At 38.6% G+C, this 25,682-nt stretch overlaps 1 protein-coding gene across 1 annotated transcript; it reads left to right on the top strand.

Annotated features, from left to right (window-relative positions):
- The first annotated feature begins 20,668 nt into the window (after positions 1–20,668).
- On the top strand, positions 20,669–24,697 carry LOC109035971 (AN1-type zinc finger protein 1). Its single transcript, XM_019049843.2, has 4 exons — positions 20,669–20,897; positions 22,073–22,246; positions 22,961–23,191; positions 24,125–24,697. The coding sequence occupies exons 2-4, from the start codon at positions 22,079–22,081 to the stop codon at positions 24,599–24,601; spliced, it is 876 nt and encodes a 291-aa protein (XP_018905388.2). The 5' UTR covers positions 20,669–20,897; positions 22,073–22,078; the 3' UTR covers positions 24,602–24,697.
- Positions 24,698–25,682: the final 985 nt, after the last annotated feature.

Here is a 25,682-nt window from a genome sequence, read left to right as displayed (position 1 = left end):
TCCATTTCATGAAAAGGAAATCGATGTAAAAAAAAATAAGTTTTCGGTTGAACAATTCAAAGTCTCAAACATGGTATATTTCCCACGGTATTCGTGGTATAGGTGGATCCTTTCATTAATCGAAAACAATACGATTGTTCGACCAGATTGAGGCAGGACAAAGAAATAGAGTGATATGATCGACAACCACGTGCTTTTAAGCTTAGTATAATCGTACTCAATCGACTTATTGTAAGCAAAAATTTTAACAATCGGTAAGTTGGATATAGAATTATCGCACCGACGGGAAGGAGTGAGGGCTCAATTATTTTCCAAAGAAAAAATGTAAATTTCTCTCATAAAAAGTGAATTTAAGCAGCTTTGGTGTGGAGCCGGCGACTTAAAACGCTGAAATCTAGTCCGAACTAGTTCGACTAGCTGCAAGATACATTATTAGTTCTTCATAATTACAGCGATAACGCATTTGCTCATTCATTCACGCGCAAGTATCGTCCGTACGAGCTCTGTTTACAAATCAATCTTCTCTCTGCGCTAGGTGCCAATTTTATTAATCCAGGATTTTCTCTGCGACCAAAGTCAATTGCGCTGTAGTCCCAGAATCAAGTTTTGATCATTTCAGATTATAGATCACCAAAAACTAATCAAATCTGTTCAACCACCGAATTCCCACGTCCAATATTACCGGCGACATCGTCTTTCGAAAACATCACTGCTTGAAATTCCGTGGATCTTTTGAACTTTTTAAAAGCGGGCTTGCAAGGATTTTGGATTCAAAAATACGCCGTAAATCACCGCGTGATCTTCTCGTCTGGTGCTTTCAGAGTATGAAATGGACGTGTTTTTATCAAACGGAACTACGTGCATTATGACGTGAGCCCTTATGGGTCTCAGGGCTCATGTCTTAATGCACAAAGTTCCGTTTGGCAGAAATACGTCCAAATAAAAACCACAATTTTAATGGCCCATTCCCTACACAGAAAAAAATAGATGGTGCTGACGGCAGAACCTTTTGTTCACACGGCTCCCGCAGTTTCTTTGTTACACTTACAGAATTTTTCTGTTGTGAGGACAGAACTTTGGTCGTGGGAACAGAGTATTTTGTCCTCATAATGGAAGCTTCAGTGACTGTAACAAAGAAACTGCGGGAGCCGTGTGAACAAAAGGTTCTGTCGTCAGCACCATCTATTTTTTTCTGTGTATTGTTAGGCAGGTGGTTTCATCAATGAGCTAGAAAAAGCAGTTCTCTTTCGCGTGATGAAGTCCAATGACTGTTCAATCCTCGGGTTTTGACGAGAAAACTGGCAGAGTTGCTCTCGTAGTTGCCTCGGCACGTGAGTTGAAATCCGAGGAATACCGGCGGTTCGATTGTTGAATCGAATCGATCATCGGTATTTCCCCATTTGAAGCTATAGTAAAGAATCGATTATTGAGGCGTTCGTTACAAACGACCTGTCTATCGATTATTATCTATAGGTTTAAATGCAGATGAATCGATATATCGCAAAGCACGCAACGCCACTGATATCGAGCGACTTTGATCGATAGAAAGCATCGATAAGATAGGGATGTATCGATCAGGATCATTAGATAACGCTTCGATAATCGACCCGCAGGCCAATTTGTTGCAGATTTGCAGTGAACGACCCTACCAAGACGAGTGCCCATCTTGGTAGTTCCAAGAACGAAATTCTTCTTGGTTCTATGTGACAGGAACTACAAGGAGGTCGCTCTCTGGTCGCCACTTGGCCTAATTTGTCGTATCTCCGCCGTCGGAGCTGCCGTGCTAGGGAAAAACGCCGTATAAACATTCGAGAGTTGCCAAATCCCTTGATGAAACGTGTATTTTTGACGACATTCATTCATATTTTCCCTTGAAATTTTCAGATATTTTAGATTGAATTGCGTACAAAATAGTCTGAAAATTTTCGAAAATACATACTTACACATTGAGATGAGCCGATCACCGTTATCATTAACAGCATTCTCCCCAAACGGTCCAACAACTTTACAGTTGACTCGTCGTCCCGTTCTGCTGTTCAAATTACCCATAAGAATTGCTTCCCTGCCAGCACCAACATTTTTCCCGTTCTGCTGTTCAAATTACCCATAAGAATTGCTTCCCTGCCAGCACCAACATTTTTCCCCGTGGGAAAAAGGGTGAAAAATCACGATAAGCGCATTCGTAAAGTTTATACTTCACGCCTTGCCTTGCCTCATGATTAGGGTGAAAGATTTGCACATTTTTGAGCCTCTTATTACTTAAGGATGTATCATGGTATGGCCGTAATTCGATGCATCATAATCCAGTTACAACCAGTTTGATCCGGTTTCATTATTCTGCACGAATCTCAAAATAGCGTTCGACATAGGATGAAATTTCAGATGGAAAATATAAAGCAAACGAACGACAAAAAGCAACGATAGAGCTTTTTATAATTAAAACGCGCAAACACAGATGGCAGGAAAAAGTTTTTGGAATGATATATGCGTTGGCTGAATAAGTATTTGAGAAGTTGCAGATTGTGAAGGGATATTAAAGTCTGGTATTGAAAAAAAAAAATAATAATGATAATTTAAAACCTGCGAAACCTTTGATATCCGAACATCCCAACCACAAAAATGACCATGACAATGCAGTGTTTTTACGATTTGGTGTTAAGAGATCAAGCAAATGGTTTTCAACCGGGACTCAGAAGCCTCTCTTACGAATTCACGATTGTAGGAGGTCCTTAAGACAGGAGCAACGATAGGACTTTTCGTGATTAAAATGCAACATATACACTGAAAAAAAAATCTCGGTGTATTTACTAAGAAAAGGGTAAAATTACCAAGAATTCAGGGTTCTATTTGATCCCAGTTTTTTCTTGGTAAAATTACCATTTATGGAATTGGTAGTTTTACCGCGAAATCTCGGTAAAATTATTGAACTTTCTTGGTAATTTTACTGGACCTTGGTAAAAACACCAATATTTCTTATCGACTGTGGTAGAATTACCAAGATAAAACGGCAAAGTTACCGGGAATTGATTACCAATAAAATTGGTATTCTTACCTGAAAAAAACAGTAAAAATACCGGTTTTTAGGTAAGCTTACCGGTCTGTCTTGGTAAAATTACCAATAATTGGTAAAAAAAGTGAGATGGTAAAGGTACCAACGGACCTTGGTAAAAACGCTGAGAATTTTTTTTCAGTGTAGAGCAGGAAAGGAAAGTTTTTCAATAATCCCTACATGTGTTGGCTAAATGAGCATTTGGAAATGTAAACAGTAGAAAGGAATATTGAAATTTGTTATATTATTAAAAAAAACGAAAAAGAAAAAGAAATTAAAACCTGCAAAAACGTATACGAAACCCTGAATATCCGAATATCTCAACCGTGGGAATAATCGTGACGACACTGTATTTTAACGATGCAGTGTTGAGCAGAGGCGGATCTAGCAATTTGGGAACACCGGATTTCCTCCATTTAAACCTACGCTAAATAATCGATTCTTGTCGGAACACCTGGCCCCTCCAAGGATCGATATATTTCCATAGGTTTAAATGGAGAAAAGACAGTGTTGCCAATTTGCTAGATCCGCCAATGGTGTTGAGAGTTCAAGCAAATAGTTTTCAACCGGGGCTGAAAAGCTTCTCTTACGAATTCACGATAGAGACCCATGAGACACACTGACTTCACACTGACTTCACACTGACTGAGACTTCACTTTTTTGAGCTTGCAAACTTCGTCATTTTCCGGGCGAGGAACCGTAACTCCATTCCAAGGTTGTAAAATTGATGCAAACAATTTAATTTTTTACAAGCGTATGACTGTGCATTTTTCGTTGAAAATTTGTCTGATTTTCGCACGAGATCAGAGGAAAAATCAGTGTAATTTCCGGTCAGAAATTCCCAGTGCTCTCCTGGAAAAACAGCAAGTTGCGCGAGGAAATTTGGCAACATCGAAATGTAGTTACGTTCCTTTGTGGGAGAAACGACGACTTGTGATCGGCAAAAAATAAAGCAGAAAAAGAGCTTTATCTTGAATTTAGATTATTGGATGGCTAAAGGTTATCATACTGTGATTTTCCGAGCTTCTGGGTGCAAAAACGGTTCACCATTGGTGGGGCTCTGCCGAAACCTCTGAGCGCCACGGATTGAAAATGAAAGTACGAAAGACGAAATACAACGAGACTGATGCCTCATATCGTCACTTTCCGCTCTAAGTATCAAAAGCTCCATGCGACGTTTCAAAATTTCCACCGTCATTTTGTTTTTTTACAGCGAAATTATTCGAGGAAGCTGTCCGAAAATGTTACTGAATTTTCTTTGGGCGACCGATAAAATTCAGTTAAATTTTTCAAACAGATTCGACCAACGCGATTTCTCTGTAAAAAAATAAAATGGTGGCGGACATTTTGAAACGTCGCATGGCGCTTGAGATACTTTGGTCGGAAGGTGACGATATCAACTTGAAAATATCGGGAAAAAATACATATGAGCTTACATCAAACGGAAACACGATTTGCCAAGGATGGACTTTAACCGTCGAATTTTTAAGATACATACGAAAAAATTCTGATGACTTAATACTTTTTAAAAAGCAAAATTGAATATTCTGACCTATGCTCATGCTTTTTACACTGTTTGACATCTGACAGCGCCTTCAATTTTTCGTACATGCAACGAGGACATCATCAGATTACGAATAGGTGCATCCAGAGGTTCCAATCAATGCTTCGCACAGTGGATCGAGTCAATCAAGAGAGGTCGTACATGGAATTTTTGACTAAAAGTGGAAATTTCAATACTTATTTCGTCATATTTTGAATTTCAATGGGTACTGCGAGAAGAAAATTTCTTGAGGAAACCAATGAAACCACTTTTAGAACCTTAAAATTGTGTATAAACGGAGTTATAAGCTTTTAAATTTTCCTAACTTTGTCCAACATCTCCTCTTGACTCAATCCACTGTGCGTCGACCAAGCTATTACTTGGAGACGTTTCTTGGATTTAAGTAATAAGTTTAAGTAATTAAAGTAATAATTTAAGTAATAAGTTTTTGTGCTTCATGATTCGTCGCCGACTGATCGGCGATGAGTGGAACCAAGTCATCACGCGATGAAAAAAAGGCTCTCATGGCAAGACAGCGATTTAAAAAAAAAAGAAGAAACCACAAAAAAAAACGAGTTTGCAGTTTTAACCGGCCACAGAGGTGGATTCTACGTGGCGTGGAATTTCCCCTCTATAATACGTCCTGAGTTTTGAGAGCTTACTTGAGCTTGGGCATCGAAAGCGGAGAAAACCAGGGGCAAAATCGTATGTGTCTCGCGAAATTTTACATAAGAGATAGTTAGTTATAGTTAGTTAGTATAATTTTAAGGCATTCAGCGTCTCAGGCTACTAACGTCTTTACGGATAATTTTAAAAATGGGAGTATACGAAAATTTAGATTTTTAAATTAAGAGAGGTGAAGAGTTTTGCATTTAAATCGCAAGTTCCATGACATATGCAAGAACTCCATACCTGCACCGCGTACTGCCAACTTAGGAATACGCACTACTACCGAGCTATGCATGTCTTATCGGTCTGCTTACAATTTATTCGCAGCAAGGGTTATCTCCAACGTCCATTTCATTGAAAAAAAAAAGAGAAAAGCTCTGACTAACTCGATAAAGTCCTCGTATCGAGAAAGTGAAATATGAGTCAATTGCCGCGAGGAAAAGTTTTCCACTATTCAACTGGACGCACTTGAGTGACTATGTCAGTAGTTTAAGAGTCAAAGCAACGCACCCGACAATTTTACTTCATCATGCAATTAGGAACTACAATTCCTGGCTCAGTTTAGAAACAACGTATGCACCAATAGTTTCCCAATGCACATACGTGCTTTTACGGATGAACCGGAGATTGTAATTGTTGACGGCAAAATATAGTCCAATTTGGAAGAATGGAGTTGTTTGCAGTCTTTGTATGCTTGCTTAGTAAGGGATCCAAGTGTAAAAAAATTGTGTATTTTGCGCTAGGCGGAAGACACAAGTTTTTTTTTTTTTTTTTTTTGCCGAACACTGAAAAAAAAAATGTCTTGAGATATTATTTTGTCTTAAGACGTAGTCCCTTTTCGACAAAATTTGGTTTTTTTAGGTAAAGAAAGTTGTGTGGTGTGAAAGTGGTTAGTTGTTTTGTTATGATTTTTTACCTTACACTTAACGATACAAAAACGACGCTTTTCTAACTGGAAAAAAAACTGACTTTAAGTTGAATTGGCACGGATTTACCTCAATTAAACCAAATTTTATCGACAAGAAACGACGCTTTGAGTCAAAAGAAAAACTCAAGAAGAATTAAATTCAGTCAATACTTTGCAGGCAATGGAGCTGTCACGTGTTTTTTTCCTTCACAGTAAAAAAAAATGCACTCAGATTCAGTACTAACATTGAACATTTCCTTGAATCACTCAGATTCCAGATTAAGTCACCTTAAACACGTTTTATGGCAGGGAGATTTCCTTGCTCACAAATGAAACACATGAATTTCTAGCGGAATAAGTTCTAGCGTTTGAGCAAATGTTTCAACTCGCGAATGATCGACACGGAGTCCGAAAGGAATATGTCATTGCGTGAGTGAAGTTACCAGTTTCCACGGCAAAACATCTCAGGAATAAGTTAGCGCGTGAGTGAAGTTACCAGTTTCCACGGCAAAACATCTCAGGAATAAGTTAGCGCGTGAGTGAAGTTACCAGTTTCCACGGCAAAACATCTCAGGAATAAGTTAGCGCGTGAGTTAAGTTACCTATTTCCACGGAAAATTATCCCGGTCCCGAATAAATTATGTCAACTTAGCGTAAGGTTCGATATTGAACATTTCCAAGACACTATGAACCAAAATTATTTTTAACAGTGCTGATTTCTCGAATCAATGAAAATGTAGTTACGGCTCTTTAGACTTTTACTTCTGAGAGAGTATGGTCATTTGTGTGACGCTGTCTGGTAAGTTGCGCGATATATGCTCGATTGTCAGTCTCTCGAGAGGTGCGCGGTCGTATGCAAACAAACAAGATGGTGACCTCACACAACCGCGGAGGTCCCTTTTGGAGAAAAAATCAATACAGTTATCATGATAAATAGGAATCGATAGTGTGAATATTTAATAATAAAAAAGAGAAAAAAAATGAATGGGGATAATTAAGGGTTATACAAACACGATTCAAAGGTAACCGTCAATTACAGGGCTGCCACAGAATTTAGAAAATGAAATTCCCTTACATCCCCCTGATTCCTCTCACACATTTTGGTGAAATTCCCTAGCAATTGAACAACAGATGGTAAAAAGACATAATTAAAAATAGTTTTCAGGCAAAATTTGTCGTTTGAAATAGCAAACCCGTTCTGAAAAGCAAATAAAGGTGACTTGATAATTTTTCCCTGATACTATCGTTATTTTCCCTGACTTTTTAAAATTCCCTGACATTTCCCGGTTTTCCCGGTGTTCCCTGACCGCGAAAACCCTACAACTAACATTGATGCAAAAGAGAAAGCTGATAACAGATACCATGGTGTCTAGGTCCGGGAAAAAGATATATTTATCAGGGAATTAAAAAATTTAGGGAAAATCAGGGAATCTGTTCCTGGAATTGGGAGGAAAAACAGTGTTGCCAACTTGCAAAATCGCTACTGATCGTTCTCCGAAGTGTAGAAGATCCGCTTTGAAGTTAAGGAAGGTTAACAGATCGAGCGTCCATGAAGCTCACGATCAGACATCAGAGCCATTAGGACGTATTTCTGCCCAACGGAACTATGAGCATTATGACGTGAGCCCTGTTATGCATATATTCTTATGGGTCTCAGGGCTCATGTCTTAACGCACATGGTTCGTTTGGCAGAAAAATGTCCATTGAATTTTTTGGACCGATTAGAGAGTTTTGCTTACACTACGAATACTCGCAAACAAAGATATCAATACGCTATTTAAAAACGAGTACTTGAAAGGTCTTGAATACACTTGATTTTTTTTTTTTTTTTTTCAAGTTTGCACGAATCAGGTGTTGACACATCTAACACCCCCTCTTGTAATTTCCAACAGCGATGATTTCACACATCACTTGAGTAATCCATCCTCGCTCAAGATTTCCGGATTAGTAGAAAATAGTTTTCGAGTTGTAGAAATGCGGAAAGCTCGTGCGCTTCCAGTTTAATGGGTCACGTTCTGGAGGTAAAATCGAAAGAAAATTGTGCGCATACACAGTCAGCAGTATTTCAACAATTTTATTACGCATGAGCGCAGTATATTCATCGATTTATGAATTTCAAGATTATTTGCTCGCACGTTAACGTAAAAAGTGTAAACCTTCCTTTTCCTAAAATCCTAATAATTAAAAGAATCGGATTATTTTTTTTTACAATATTTTTATACATTTATAATTGATTTTAGAAACTTGTGTTAAAAAGATAACGTTTTCAAATAAAATAAAATTCCAATAAAATATTCTAGGCGATGATTATTTTGGCACGAGTCCCTGACTTTTCCTAATTTTTTCTCAGAAAAAAAGGTAAATCGTAAATGCAATCGTAAGTTTGAAATGTAATTGTACGATTCACACGAATTTTGGGGAGGCGAGCATCAAGCAAGGTTCAATACTACCGTTTGAACTTTCATCATATGTCATTTCATTTTTAATTCTAATTCTACACGTTAGGAGGAACGGTATTGTGCCAGACCATGGAAAATTGACACTGAATACGTGTAAAAAATGACGATAAACATGATACCGTTTCGTTAAGACGCTATGTAGTCGAGCAAGGCTAATTTTCTCTGAAAGCTTAAACTTCCGTGCTAAGGAAGAACACCATATGAGCCTTCAGACGTTGCCATATTTCCTTCAATTGACAAGGAATTTTCTGGGAGAATTGTGAGTATTTTTCTTCAAAATTTTCCGACAATTGCGTACCTACGCACTTCATTCTAAAATATCTGAAAAATTCAAGGGAAACTAAGCGTAAATTTTCTACAAAATACATGCTTTATCCGGGGAAATTTGGCAACTCTCAAATGTTCAAACGGCGTTCTTCCTTAGCACGGCAGCAACGCAGCATACTTTCCATTCAGTGACGTGGCGTCAATTGCGATACATCGATAGTTATGCCATAAAAACCTATGGTAAATAATCGATTATTAAGGTGTTCACTGCGAACACCCTCTTTATCGATCCTTTTCCATAGGTTTAAATGATAGATCAATCGATAAATCGCAAAGCACGCCACGCCACTGTTTCCATTCGCGCTAAACTTCGTGGGGCAGTATGATACTTACAAGGAAAAAGATTCGTCTTTAAGAGTATCGTCACCGATCAAAGTTGTTTGGTCGAAGAGCCAATCATATTCAAGTGCTAACTTACGTCACACAAGGAACACTTATTCTACTCCCATCACTCATTTCAAGTACCGGTTATGACATTGGAGAGGAGTCGATTTGGAGGGGTGAATTTGGACTGGAATAAGCACTCCTTTCTCCTTGTCGTTATCACACTGTCACTGTGTAAGCTATTTTTATTGAAGGAAAAACCCTGACTAAAAAAATTACAATCAGTGAGAATAGGATCCACAACGGTGGAAGACTCAAGATTCAGATATACGATAGATGCCACTGATCACAGTGGAGAATGTTCCACGAACATTTTGGCGTAAAAACATTACAGAACGTCAAACCAGACCAGAGTCTTGACGACTTGAAGTTCGCATATGCAGACATAGTTTGGAGCGATAATTATTTGGACTGCATTTAGTAAAAAGGAACTACTATTTGGACCGCGTTGAACAGATAGGAACCAAGCCCTATGAGCTATTACCAAATTTAATTGGGAAACTTAATTTTACATGAAAACGGTGGTGCGGGTTTTCTTGCAAATTTCAGTGAATTTTCTACATAGTAAGAACCAAATTCCATAAAATTTTTGAGGGAATTCGCACAAACGCTCTCTGGTAAAAAATCAAATTGCCCAGTTAAATTTGGCAACAGCTGATGTGGCTTGGTTCCTTTCTGCTAGAATCGGTCCGTTTCTGGCTCAACTATAGACCGTATTCGATAATGGTTCGATGTATTGTTTGGTTCAAAACAATAGAACATAACTTCAAACAAAACTAATATGATTTAATTTGAAAAAGCAGGAAATGAGAAAATTCCTAACAATTTCACTTTGCATTGGCATTTGGTACTTAAAAGAATGAATTATCTACTGCAAAGGACCCGTTCCCTCGGAGTTCTGAATGGACTTTTGAGGCTATGTTTATGTTTAGAACCAATCGATATCGATACAATCTCACCCGTTTGATGTATCGAATACGATCTATTAAAATATAACTACAGATGAGGACCTTTCCGACCGAACAGCAGATACCCACGACAACGTTGGTAAGATTGGGCATATATACGACTGTTTCGTTGATAGAGAGCTGTATGATTTGTTCTGAGATTGACCTCAAATTTTCCTCCCAATATTATTCTGAATATTTTGACGAAGAAATTTACAATGTGAGTGATTTCGGATACTCTTAAAAGGAAGGGTTGCGCAATCTTAGCGATGTTGACACGGTTATATGCTGTTTGAAAGGTCCTTTATATTATGTGCGTGGACAAACTACAGGGGCACATACGTTGTTTCTAAAATGAGCCGGAAATAGTGGCTCATTCCAACCAAAAATCATGACTGGAACTCCAAATTATCGGATAATTTAACCGTATAATCCTGTAGCTTCTGTCTGAAACTCAAACACCGATCTTTTAACTCAACTTGACAAAAATTACTCTCCGGGTACTTAAATACCTGGAGGAATTAAAAGTTCCACTTTGCAAGGACGATCCGTCCAAAGTAGCATTTTTCAGTGGAAAAATCGCGATATTTTGAGATTAGGTTGCAATTTTTATACGATTTTTGGCGATAAAATCGCCATGATTATCAACATTGAGCGATTACCACCATTCTTATCGCAGTTTAATTTGTACATCTGTTATCTTTTGATTAGCATCAATGCATGGACGAATTTAAAACAATAAAAAAATTCAAGGTTCCGGGGGTTTCCCGTAAAATTGTATTCCCTGGGTTTTGAAAACCCGGTTTACCCGGATTTCCTCGATAGTAGAAACCCTCCAATTCTGGTACACCGTCCAATTTGAAAACGGAAAAAAGCAAAAATGAAATGCTGATACGTTGTTCCGTCACAGAAACGACGAATTACGCAACGTGAAACGTGAACTGCATTTAGGCTGATCGCACAGTGGATCGATTCAACAGGAGAGGTTGGACAAAATTAGGAAAATTTAAAAGCTTATAACTCCGTTTATACACAATTTTAAGGTTCTAAAAGTGGTTTCATTGGTTTCCTCCTGAAATTTTCCTCCAGAAACACCCATTGAAATTTAAAATGCGATGTAATAAACATCAAAATTTCCAGTTATAATAAAAAATTTCATGTCCAACCTCGCTAATTGGTTCGATCCGGTGTGCGGCGGAGCGGCAAGAAAGCAGCACGTGCTCCGGTAACACTGACACGGAAGATAAGGCTAGCAAAAGCTCGACTTACTTTAATTCAGCCAAAAACCTCGCGTGCCTCGGAGAGAGATTTTTCGTCACGAATATTTGAACAAGATAGACATGTTGACGGAGTCCTCAGCACACGATGATAAATTCAGGCGACGCACGGGAGAACTGGAGAACCGCTGGAATCCGCTGTCGGCTGGCCACGTGAGCGAGTTTCAAAAAAAAAACGACGAACGGTGTCGGAAAAACAACTTTGGATTTCGGAAAAAACGAGGAAAAGTTGCGGCGATTCGCTGCGGGGCAACTCGGAGGCGAGCGCGATCGATTGGGCACGCGGCGGCACGGGTTGAGTCAAAACACCACTGAGGCTCGCAGTGTAAACATTCTTGGGAGTTAGCTTCGATAGGGGCGAACTGATAAAAACTCGGTAGATGCAGCGAAAAAATGATACGCAGCCGCGGAGTGGGGAGAGCGGGCCGGCGGGGCGGGGCGGGAGTAGATAGCCCGCCACAGTTTTGCCGCTTCGCCTCGAAAAATTAACTCTTTTCTTTGTACAGGGTGTCACACAAGAGTGGCAAAATTTCATGAAAGATAAAATCTTGAAATTTCACGTGGAATATTTCATGAAATTTATGAAAGATATTGAAAATACCGGTTCCTTTTATTGTTTCGCAAAGTGTGAAAATCGTGACTTTCCTCTTTTTGTGTGTGTTTGAGTGCGGGTTGCATACTCTACCCCTGAAAAATATGAAATATTTCACAGCCTCGTGAAATTTCATGAAATATTTCACTGAAATTTCCAATTCACTGAAAGTTCCAATATTTCACTGAAATTTCCAATATTTCACTGAAATTTCCAATATTTCACTGAAATTTCCAATATTTCATTTCTTTCTTACGTTTCATGCCACCCTGGTGTCACAGGATTAAGTACGAATATTGGAGGAGTCGACTCTTTTGATCAAAAAAAGACGTTTTTGTGGGATGACTTTTTTTTCCAAAACCGCTTTCCCTGGGGGCCCCGTTATTCCCCTATTATCTCGAAAACGATGACATAAAAGTAACTCCTTTACACTGAAAAAAAATTCTCGGCGTTTTTACCACGGTCCGTTGGTACCTTTACCATCTCACTTTTTTTAACCAATTATTGGTAATTTTGCCAAGACAGACTGGTAAGCTTACCTAAAAACCGGTATTTTTACTGTTTTTTTTCAGGTAAGAATACCACTTTTATTGGTAATCAATTCCCGGTAACTTTGCCATTTTATCTTGGTAATTCTACCGCAGTCGATAAAAAATATTGGCGTTTTTACCAAGGTCCAGTAAAATTGCCGAGAAAGTCAATAATTTTACCGAGATTTCTCGTCTCGGTAAAAATACCAATTCCATAAATGGTAATTTTACCAAGAAAAAACTGGGATCAAATAGAACCCTGAATTCTTGGTAATTTTACCCTTTTTAGTAAATACACCGAGATTTTTTTTTTCAGTGTAATTATACAAGGTAACCCAGGATTAAGTACGAATATTGAAGGAGTCGATTCTTTTGGTCAAAAAAGACGTTTTGGTGGTATAATATTTTTCTCCCAGAAACGCTTTCCCTAGGGGCCCCATCATTCATCTATAATCCAATATTAGCCCCAAATATAGATACGTAGATATAACCTTGACACATGTCAAGGTATAAATGACACAATTCTCCAATTAAAGTTTTAGTTTGAGTTCGAAACTCATTTTGGCAATCGCACTGCAAAATTTGTATGTTTCACTCTTTACGATGCGATTTGCCGGCGGAGCTCTGACAGGATCGCTATCAGTGGCGGTTGGGTGTCGCAGAGCGCACAGAAGGGCTATAAGAGCGACAAGTTAGTTAGTGGGAAAAAAACACACTAAGAAATGACCCGCACTGTATGTAACGAGGTGGTGAAATGGTGCCGAGTCCACACCATTTCACAGGGAAAACGAAGCCAAAAAGTTCCAAAAATTTTAATTAGAGTTCAAAATTGTTTGAACTTTTTGGCTTTGTTTTCCCCGCGAAATGATGTGGACCCAGAATCACCTCACGATCTTGTTAGTTAGTAGATAGTACTGTTATAAAAGCTAATATTTCGAAGTTTTTGGTGTCGATGTCTCAGGTTGGATTGGAAATAGAATCCAAAGAGGAGCTAGGAAACTTCGAAACCATAAAAGTCTGATTCATAGGGTCAATTCCATTTTCAACTCCCCGTCCTAAACATCACCAGACCTACAATAACCGTGGAAAAAGCCTGGCACGGGTGTTCTCGGACACCTTACGTAAATATTGCACTGCTGTATCACGACTGATCTATAGATCGGAGTGTCGACAACAGTCTTCATCTCTGAGTGACATCACTAATGAGCGTGTGCCCCATTAAATAAAAAAGGATAAAGTTGCTTTTTAATCGAAGGACTTCAAAATATCAGCATTTCCTAAGGAGCACATATTTTAATTTAATTTTTAAAACGAGGCCTCGGGAGAACGAGATGAACGGGGCTTCTGATGCGAGCATCTCATTTAACATAAGCGACGCATTCGGTAATGTTGATGATAACGGCTTGATACAACTATTCGCACTCTATGGACGCACGTGTTGCTTACGAAAAAATGGAAGGCGCTCCGGTCACTGAACAGTCCATGAAGCAGTAACGCATTCGGTAATGTTGATAATAACGGCTTGAAACAACTAATCGTACTCGCGCGCGTGTTGCATATGAAAAAATCGAAGGCGCTCCTGTAACTGCATAATACATGAAGCAGAACACGCAGCAGCGTGGGCGTGGTGTGCCGATACGAATATGCGGCAAGATGAAATTATCTGCTAAAAACTGATGAAAGAGGATAGGAAAGGGTATTTTCGGGCATAAAACTTTAAACCTCTTTTTCTCAGTTTCAACTTGATGGATCGTGGTTTCTTTCTGATGAACTCAGTCCATTTAGTGAGCGATTTGACTCATGATGATTATTGCGTTTTCATGAGCGGTAGGTTTGAATCCACGCGTCAAGATACATTAAATATCTCGGTTGGGAGTTGATTTCAGTAATTTTAGTTGGGCGAATCGTGTTTTACGTGAGATTTTGGTTCAGAAACGTGTATCAGAATAGTACAACCGAGTGAGCGGCGGTGCGCGAATTATTTCAAGTCTTGGTATAATTCTGCCAATGTACACCCAAAAATTCAGTTCAAGTCTGAGAACTCGTTGCACTGCACTTTTTAACCGCACGTTGGCAAAATTACCGACACTTGAAAGTATCAGAATGCTTAAATTCGTACTTTGTTCACACTGGAAAATCGTTTGGTCATATGAGCCGAATGTTCAGAGTTCAATATCATCCCAAGTATTCGGCTTGTCAAACTGAACTTTCGGTTCATGAAATCGAACCCTCGGTTCATACACTGGAAAAAAAAACACATTGGATCTAGAGTCCAGAGTCTTAAAAACATCGACAAGAACAAATACTCTCGATTCAATCAGATTTTTGCATAAATCAAGAACCAAGCCTCTTAGTTTGAGCGGATATCCTTTTGATTTAGGCAAAAATCCAATTGAATCAAGAGTATTTTTTCTTGTCAACGTTTTCGAGAGTCTGGACTCTAGATAAGATGTGCTTTTTTTCCAGTGTGATAGCGAGGAGAGCAGTAAATGTCAAATTTTCGAAATCGGATTCCCCTCAAAATTCGTCTTCTATCTTTCAGATGAAATCACTGAAACAGCTAAAACGGCAAAATTCATCTTAACTGTTTAAAAACGAGTCATATGAGAAAACCGTGAGGTACACTGGAAAAAAACCACATTGGATCTAGAGTCCAGACTCTTGAAAACATTGACAAGAAAAAATACTCTTGATTCAATCAGATTTAAGCTTAAATCGAAAGGAAATCCGCTCAAATTAAGAGGCTTGGTTCTTGATTTAAGCAAAAATCCGATTGAATCAAGAGTATTTTTACTTTCTCGCTCCCATAGGGTATTTTTTCTTGTCGATGTTTTTAAGAGTCTGGACTCAAGATCCAATGTGTTTTTTTCCCCCCAATGTATGACCTAACTTTGTTCGACAGATTATTATACTGGTTGAAAATTCGGTTACGCGAACCAAAAGTTTGGTTTGACGAACCGAAAATTTGGTTTGACAAACCGCATTAGTCGGGATAGTATGCGGAACACTGAACTTTGGTTCGTACGGCCGAACGTTTTTCATTCAGTGAAGTGGTCCATCCTCGGTTTTTGGAGCAGATTCTCTGATTTTTCCCTGACATTTTTCATTCCCTGACGAATCCCGGTTGTTCCCGGCCTAGGCACCATGATTGAGAGGTACTCTAAGACACTCCAGTGGCCATGAACATTTATTTTTTGCTTCATCTGAAAGTGCTTAAAAAGCTGATTTTGTAGTATTTTTTATAATTTTTTTCGGCTATGGGAAATAGTATAAAAATAGATTTTAAAAAAAACCAAAAAAAAAAAAAATTGAGAAAATGCGCCGCCCAGTGACGTCATCCGACTGCATTTCGTATATAAACGCATCTCCTCCAATACTTAATGGAGATGTTGCATTGCATGTGTGAGGGATTTGCGATTTGACCATTGATTCTTATGTAAAAGTTCGCGGGAAACACGATGGTGCCACTGCTTTCCTCTGAAATCATCTCCCAAGCTCAAAAAAAGCTCTCAAGTTGAGGCCAAAATGGAGGGGATATCCCACCCTACCCTGAGAGTCCACCTCTACATCAAAACAAACTCTCCATGCAAAGATAGGGAGCAAATACATTAGCAGGGTTGCCACTTTATTTGGGGACTCCAAAACTGAAAACACGGCAACCCTGCTAATGAATTTGCTCCCTATCTTTGCATGGAGAGTTTGTCTTGATGTAGACGTGGACTCTCAGGGTAGGGTGGGATATCCCCTCCATTTTGGCCTCAACTTGAGAGCTTTGTTTGAGCTTAGGAGTTGATTTCAGAGAAAACCAGTGGCACCATCGTGTTTCCCGCGAACTTTTACATAAGAATCAATGGTCAAATCGCAAATACCTTACACATGCAAAATCTCCATTGTTCAATTTACGAACCAAGGGTATTTTCGTGTTCAGCTCACTTGGTGGCGACCGTTCGAACACGGAATTCATCAAATTTCAGACACCTGCAAATTCTCCATTGTACGGAGCGGCACTATTGCGGACACGCTGTCCATCGGTACATCATCGCGCCGACCTCTTCATGAACGTCGTCGCGTCAAAAGGCCGCGGGCGAAAATGCTACAACTTTGACATTTTGAACACCGCCGCGGCCTGGGTGGCGGGTTTTCAGGGATCGATATCATAACAACTATCCGTCGCGACGTCGGAGAAATCGATGGAATGGTCTCGGTCGGGTGTCGGAACGTCCGACTTGTCGTGGGTGCGGCGCTTTTTGACGCCTTTCCGGCCGCCGACCGCGATTAGACGCGCCTTCAGAATCGCCGCACGCAGCCGGGCCGACACACCACACTGAAAAAAAAACCTCGGCCGAGCTTTAGTGTTGGGGATTTTTTCAAAATAATCGATTAATCGAATAGATTTTTAAAGAAATCGATAAATTCGATTAAAATCGACCAAGCAAAATCGATTATTTGAAACAACGATTGAAAATCGAAAAAAATAAGCGCGCCGGGAGATATTTTTTTGTGGAAACTCGGTTTAAATCGGTCTATCTTCGTTCAAATCGATTTTGCTGATAAAAATCGATTTACACGATTATTCGACTCAGAAAAGTCGATTCAATTTTTCCGATTATTTTATTGAAAAAATCGATTAAAAATCCCCAACACTATGGAAGCTGTACGCCGCATAGTGCGGCATCCTTATGGTCGATGCGGACAAAAATCGGTAAAAGACACTTGACTTTACAGGATGAAGATAGTAGCACCGACATACGAAAACTCTTTGGCACTCTCAAAGTAAAACACTCGAGGAATAAAAAAATGTTACCTCAGGATTTTTTTGCGTATTTTTCGAGAAAAGTTCATTTGAGGTTGGCAACCTCGAATTAGCTCTACGGTAACAATGTAAAAGCAACGTGATAATACTCAAACATTAACTACAAATATCTCTGATAGTCGTAAAAAGTCGCAAGATCTTATTGGTAGAATTGAAGTTGGATATCTGAGGATTAAGAAAATGTCGACCACCCAGAGCTTTTTGCGTTTCAAGCGAGAAATCTTCATTTGAAGTTGACGTCTTTTCCCCGTGTATTTCTAATGGACCATAATGATTCTCGACCTAAGTTCCGCCCACTTTCTACCCAAATTTGAAGTATTTTTGAGCGAAAATTTTGAAAATGAACCATCATAGTGAGTCAGTAATATCTTTAAGATGACAAACTCCAAAAAAAATTATTCAGAAGTCGAGTTGTGAATTTTTTATTTTTGTCCACAGAGGGCCGCATTGTGCGCCATACTTACGGGCTACGAAGACATTCCGTCCGCGTTCCGGGCTCAGAGGCCGAAAGTTCCGGGCGTAGCACCTGGAGCAATCGAAGTTACGGCTCCAGCACCCGGAACTTTCGTTCTCTGAGCCTGGAATAGACGGTAAGTCTATGTATAAAGCCCTAAGTTAGAGAAAACTTTGGTTTCTCGCCAGGGAATAAGCACGGTGAAGAATGTTAAACATCGTGATTATGGAGCGTGTCATGTGTGAAATTTTACGAGAATACACGATGGTGCCAGGGAAGCATGACGCGTAAGGAAAAAATGAAAGATCGGATATTTCATGAAATTTCACGAGGCTGTGAAATATTTTTCAGGGGCCACAGTATGACAGCCGCACTCAAACACACAAAAATAGAAGAAAAACTTTATAACTTGAGATTCATAATCACACAGAATATTCTGCTTTAAGTACAGAGTTAAAATTCCAAGAGAGTTTTCAAGAGGATACATTGACTACTTTTCCAAAGAATAAATTAAGTATCACAGGAAGTCTGCAACATCGCAAACGGAGATTCATGGTTTCGCACTTTGATCATCGATGTACTCATGTTTTCCGAAATTTGCTGCCTGGTGCCATGGCACCGTTGGCCCTCCCCTAAATCCGGCTCTGATTTTGGCCATCGTAAATGATTCTCATTTGGACTCATACGAGAGAGCTGTCATTGTTTTCTTGGCTTTGAATCAAATCTGCTGAGAAGTTCAGCCTCGTCAGTGTAAAGCATTGTATAGCCTCAGTCTACCGCATTCAAGACCATTGCAACACCAACAACCGACGACGCAACCAACACCAAGATGAATCACAGTAAGTTGCAACCAGTGGAGAAATCAGCCTCAAACTTGGCGTTCGCAAAATATATTTGCGGTTGAGAGTTCATGGAACACTAGGGTCCTAGGGACTACTGCTGCTAATGAACGTTTCTCTTTATGTTCATTTAATTGTATCATTCTTACTATCCTAACAAGTGCATTCTCTAATCAGAGGCTGACCCTCATCGGAATCAGACTCCCAAATTTGAAAATCTACATAGAAAATAAAAATAAGATTCTTCTTAAAGTCAAACACAAATCACAAAATAGAGGTAATGTCATCCCTGCTTTCTCTGGGATAGAAAAACAAATGATAAAAGAATAACAACCGCTGAACTAAATGCCAGCTAAGGTGATCATGCTGGATGTCCCATACCCTTCTGCGGTGTTCCCTGGTGTGTCTGCAACTACTGAGAATTTATAGGTAACGTATTGCCAGACTATCGCTCTGGATAAAACGATCGTCGAAAACGAAGTTTTGAAAGAAAAATCAAAGACGGGATACTATGTAACCAGGCAAATCATTATTAGACTGTTGCTGAATGCGGTCAGTACTTCTGTCATGGAGGTATGGGTAACCACCTGTTCTTAAAACATGCATTAAGATAGGAAATTATCGACAGAATTCGCTTACCAAACGTTACGATATTCTTCAAAACGCCTCCTCTGGCAAATTCACGCGGTCAAACACCGACACGACGAACTGACGGCAAAAGTTTGATATCAAAATTTCTTCACCCGATAGGTGATAAGCTTACAACGCCATGTAAGACTTTCGTTCTTCCGCCATCAATTAAAAGATTAACTTCTTATCACGTTTCTTTCACTAGACTACAAAATATTCTTCAGATATCCTACTTTCTGAAACGAACACAAAAACACGCCGACACGATTAATTTTATATGAAATTTTGAAGATAAAAGCAGATATTTTCGGCCGGCAACTTACGCATGCTAACGAAACTTTTACGTTGTTTTCTTTATTCAGCCAATCAGATTGTCAGGTTTGTCAATGACGTCAGATGATTTGTTGCACAGTACGCCAACTTTTCAACTTACAAATACACTACTTTTTAATGGAATACATTATGTCAGTTCTTTGAAGTTATTATTATATCACTGAAAAATCAAATAATATCATTCCTTGGACGTGTAGTTTTTGTTGTTTCTGTGTCTGTCATATATTTTACTGTGATTTTACTCTTATTCAGGGTAAAACTTAAGCTTTGTTGGTACTTGGCATTGTTGTTTACATAAAAGCTAGGTTATGTTCAAAAGTTCGCCGAATTTGATGATTAATTGTGTTATCACGAAAATTTGCCTTTATCATTGGTAAGCAAATGTTTTATTAGTTTACATCGATATTACCTCATTCCTAGCTCTGAATTCTAGTATTCTTTTTGTTCATCGAGTACCAAGTACCTTTACACTCATTCCACTCGTCAGGATGCTCCGCACTCTCATCCTTGACTTTGTTGCCCTCTTATCATTCTCATCACTAATCCTCTGGAGAATTGACTTAAAATATTCTGGATTATTACCCAGAATATAGGAAATCATCATATTAATGTACATAGAAATTATTTTGCAGTGCCTTTTTTTTGAGCACGTACACTTTTGAATGAGAGCAAAGATGATAGCGTATCCATTGGTTTGATGCTGAACAATGCATTCCTTTGGCACTTAACGAGTTTGACAGTATTTTTATAAAATATCCGCACCAGGTTGTTCTCAATATAGAAAGGATACTGAGGAAGATGTTAGAAGCCTTCCAAGTATTGCCAACAGCGGTGTGTTTTGCAACCTTGAATTTTGGTTACTTATGTCATTTTCATCACATATCCGCTTCCTCATCCTTTATTTGTTTTTTACAGTCTATGGTATGGACAGCGTTATCAGTGTAGAGGGGAGACTTCTTGATATTGTCGATAAAGCTTGGCGAGAGGACACTTTGCCTCACGAGGATATAGAAGTACCGCAAGATGAACTCCCAGATTTTGAAGCAGATAACGGTGACAGTCGCTTAACAGTGAAAGAGCAAGAGAACAAGTGGTCCGATTTGGCTTTAGGCACCCTCTGTGATCAACATCAAGGAGGCAACTGTAAGTGTGCATTTTTTTGTATCCTGTCAAGAATTGAAACGGCCCTGCAATATTTTCATGCCCCATTGAAATCGAGTCATGCATGAAAGGCAGAAGTCTAAAGACTCATCAGCCCTAGCCTATGTCATGAATAATATCTACCATGTATTGTCGGTTTTTTTTTTTTTTTTCATGTGACAAGTCCTCAAATTAATCGAATATTCTGGCATGTAAAAAAGCTGGGAGTTTTCGGACTTCCACTCTTTTGGGGTGAGCAAGGACAGGAATATCAGTTTAGCGGTTTCCGTAGATGAAGTTGTTTTTACTTCGTATTTTTGGTAAATTATTTTTTTTTATCATGCTGCAATGTACATGCCCAAGTCCTCTTTTATGAAAAGTTCTCTCTCAGAAGAACTAACTTAATTTGATGCATGCCCGAATTTACAGGTAGGTTTTCTAGGCAATTACCAAGGGGCAGCATATTTTGGAGGGAGAAAAAACTATCTCAGAATTTTTTTTTTTAGTAACAGCTGTGCAGGTGAGATAGTCTGACAAAAATTGCTCCAAAGGGCTATCATTTTTCAAGATATGCCAAGGGAAGCAGAGACCAAAGACATTGAATAGAGTAGACCGTGCACTCCCTATCCCCGCCGTGTCAGCTGAGCGAGGCAACTTCGGCCGGACTCCGAAATGGGCGGGCGGGGTGGGAGCTCGCGACTGAGCCCCACGCAGCATGAGCCGGCGTTGCGCGTACTTGGAAAAATTAGTTGCGCGCTCGGATTTTCGCGAATTACTCGTTTCCACTTCATTTTTCGGCAAAATTTATAAGGACCACATGTTAATAGCATGAAATTTACTATTACTCTGAACAATTTTCGTCTCTCTACAGTCATTACTGACTGGAAAAAACGCTTCATAATTGAAAATATGAGGAAAGTGACCTGCGTATCAGACGGATGTTCTTAAAATGCGTGCAGCTTGTAAAGATGACGGCTTGGATAAGAAGTACTTTTGTAAAAGGTACAAAAAGGCGAGATAATTCTACTTGCTTCAGGATGGAAAAAACCAAATCCAGGCATGATCTGGAGTGGAACACCGCAGTTCTGGGTCAGCGTAGTTGAGGTGGAAGGGTCAGAATCTTGGCCAAATTAAGCTGATAACAATTTTAACGGCAATTTTCAATTTATTTGTTCTAGAGAATCATGGAATTTCCTAATTTAGGTGCTCAATGTGCTGTTCCAACCTGCAAACAACTGAATTTCCTTCCAACGGAATGCGATCACTGTCATTTGGCCTTTTGTGGAGAGCATTCATTTGTAGATCACCATGGATGCACCAAGTTTGAAAGCAACCAGGTCCATCCAGAAGAGGTAATTGTTATCAAAATAAATTCTAGCGGTAAATCTTTGATGAGTCAATTGGACTATTTTTTCCAATTAGGATCTAAAATTTCTGACTTAACTGTTAAAACACTTATGAGCATAGAGAAACTAATGGTACATACGGTGTTTCTAAATTGAGCTGGATATTATAGTGCCTAATTGCAAAGTTTAGTCCACTTGTGTCGGTATGTTGCACTTCAACTTCCACCAGCAATGAATGATGGCTAGTAACATTTTTTTCCAAAAAATTATTTAATAATGAGAACATTATGCTAAGTGCCATGGTTTTTCAATTTGTCCGCATCTTAACCACTCATGGAGCTGTTAACAAGTTTAGTCATCAGTCTAAGAAAATGTGAGCAAAAACATCATTAAACAAGCTGAATCGAAATAATACTCAAACTTACAAGAAAGGCCTTATTTACTCCGTTTACTTCGTGCGTTTGAGTTTATTAATTTGGTTCTATACACATCATGATGTTTTTGCTTCAATTCTGACACTCAGAGTTTTTTACTTCAGATTTTTCAGTTTCTGTTGTTATTATCATAAAGTTGTTGGCAGCCTTGAAAACCAGGCAAGTGAGGGTATTTGAACATGAACAAATTGTGGCAACCCTGTATTATAACGAAAGTGTGTCCAACCCAAAACTGAGGATGTTTTCAAATCATGTATTACAGTTGTCCTTTGTTTGGTTTTAACAGCTACCGTCAGCGGAGAAAAACTATCACAAATGCTCTTTTGAGGGATGCTCCAGTTCTTCGCCAATTGCAATGATTTGTCCCCATTGTCGGATACATTTTTGCCTTTCGCATCGGTACCACGGATGTATGGATTCTAAAGAGCAGCAAAAAGACAGGCGTCGAAAGGAGTATTTGAAAAAGAAGGTCACTCAAGAGAATTTCAAAACGGCCAAGGAAGAGACTGATAAACAGGTAAGTTGAGTCCTTAGCATTGTATCTTTTCCTACTTAATGCTCCTCACATTATTAAATTTTGTCCTAGTTGATGGTACAAGATGAGAATACGGAAAGGAATTCAGAAACCTCCCAACTACGCAGTCATGGTTGCGTAGCAACTTGCACCAAAAAAAAAGAAATGCTATTAAAATTGGGACTGGCCAGACAGCAATAGCATTAAAATTGCGTGTCTTTTCGAAAATTGTGATGAGATGTGCAAACTCTTTGCAAAATTGCAGGAATTTGTGATTGAAGGACAAAATGATGGTCATAGCTTTGAAAATTTTGAGAAAAAGGGTTTTTAAAGTTGGGGGGAAGGGGGTCCAATTCAAATAATGGGAAGGCTAAGAACTTTCTCCACCCCTGTTGTGAAATGACATCATGAAATAAGATAGTTGTATCAATTTATTCTGTTGTGTTCCATGCCAAGTATGAACCAGGATTGATATGCCTGTGACTGTTAAGGAGAAAAAAGACCTAAGTATAAAGAAACTGGAAGTTGCGTTATTGGCGCTAATCAAATAAGAGGATGGTTTTTTAACATTTTGGCATTATAAGTGCTAAAAATAAAAAAACCGAACAATATTTTCAATGAAAGTTTGGAGTTCACCCTGAAAAAAACATTCTTTTGAGAAACGGCTATTTATAGCTTTTAGCTACCTCATTCAGGGCTCAAAATTTTCATATTAAAATATAACTTTACACCCTTATCAGCTAGAAAATGAACTAAATCTTTTGGCGCATACTTTTTGGGGTACTAGAAGACATTTATGACTAAAAATTTAGGTACAAAATTTTAAGTAAACTGAATAAAAATGCTCCTTTGAAAAATTTGTTTCTGTACTTTGAACTCCCTTTTTCTGTGCTCTGATGCATATTATAATGGTATCCAATTATTTGTCTTTCTTAGGTGGAGATGAAATTGCAAACTGCTGAAAAACAACCAGAAAAAGCAGCAATGGTACAAAAGATCCGCTTCATGAAGATAAAAAGTAAATCTTTAGGTGATAATAAAATACCAGGAAGTGACAGAGTGTACTTCTCAGTTCATCCGCCGTTAAAATCAGACGTAAGCAAAAGTACCCCGTTGTTCGGAGCAAAGGATTACACAATTGGAAAGGCCATAGACATCTTTGCATCAAAACTTAAAGTGTTAAATGAAAATCACAAAAAAGAGGCCCCTAAACTCAGATTATTCAAACACATGACAGGCTCAATTCTTACGCATGACATGAAGGAAACAATCGATTCCCTTTTGAAAAAAGATATTGTGTATAATGGGGATACTTTAATCTTAGAATATGTCAATGTTGAGGATTTAGACAATAATACTCCAACTCTGAAAGATCTTGATTCACTAAGCAGATATACTGGGTCGACTGTGTGAAATATTATCTACCTGTTTTTTCTTTTGTAATTTGATTTTGTTATGTTTCAAGTTTAGACAAGTTTTAAAATACATTCTCAATCTTTCTTCTCTCTACTCAAAAAGTCTAATTTGCATATCCTGGTTTTTTGTTTAATTTTTTTTTTTTTTCAATTAAGTTGAAACAATCTGAGAATTCATGTGGATTTCTCAATCAAATTTCTCAGTCATTTTAGCAAGTCGCTGTTCTAAATCATACTGGGAGGGAACTTAGCCACAAAGATGCAGAAAAACCATTTTCCTTTAAATTTTGGTAGGAGCTTATAACTATCAGCTACAAAGTTTTTCCTCTCTGAAAATACGAGTAAATACTCATCTCCTGACCAACTTAGTTAAAGTAATTTAAATGAAGATAGTTAGAAGATAAGTGGGGCTGAAAAGTGAATTTTCCAGCATTTCCACGCACAATATGTAGTAGGAATGCTGCAATATCTGATCAGTTATTGAAGAGATTTTTTGTTTCATGCTGGAAGATAAGACGGACGAAAAATTATATGCTGTCCACACACACATAGTAACAAGTTCCGTTCGCCATCTCTGGTAAAAATCGTTTGAAAGAAGGCCGGAAAATTCACTTTTTACCCCACCTTTTCTCGAGATTGGCACATAGAAAGTTCGATTTTAAAGTTCATCAAGCTCAGGAGGTGATAAGGAACATCATATAAAATACAACTGGAATTTAGCCGGCAAAAATTCTCAGTAAAGATTGCATATTCTGACATGTAATAGATTGCATACATCCTTTTATGACATGTATATTCTGTGTGCATCTTTAAACAATTCTGTCTGTCAGTTTGCTTTTTTGGAGTGTAGTAAAATGAAAAAGGAAACTTTAGCAATTACTTATATGAAACATAGTTCCTTTTTGTCGGATATAACCTAGCATCGGAAGGGATATTCATCACAAAAAAGGCTTCTCACTCAAGAATTTGACAATATTTGGGATGCAGCAGAAGCCGTTTCAAATGGATTTATGCTATTGAAATAATAATCCTCATTTTAGAGCTTCAAAAGTTTCTGTAGGAAGTTAGAACGAAATTGA

Source organism: Bemisia tabaci, chromosome 9 (assembly GCF_918797505.1).
Source record: "Bemisia tabaci chromosome 9, PGI_BMITA_v3".
Classification (NCBI taxonomy): Eukaryota; Metazoa; Arthropoda; class Insecta; order Hemiptera; family Aleyrodidae; genus Bemisia; species Bemisia tabaci.
The sequence above is the reverse complement of the archived record's forward strand: the minus strand, read 5'-3'. Positions and strand labels throughout refer to the sequence as shown.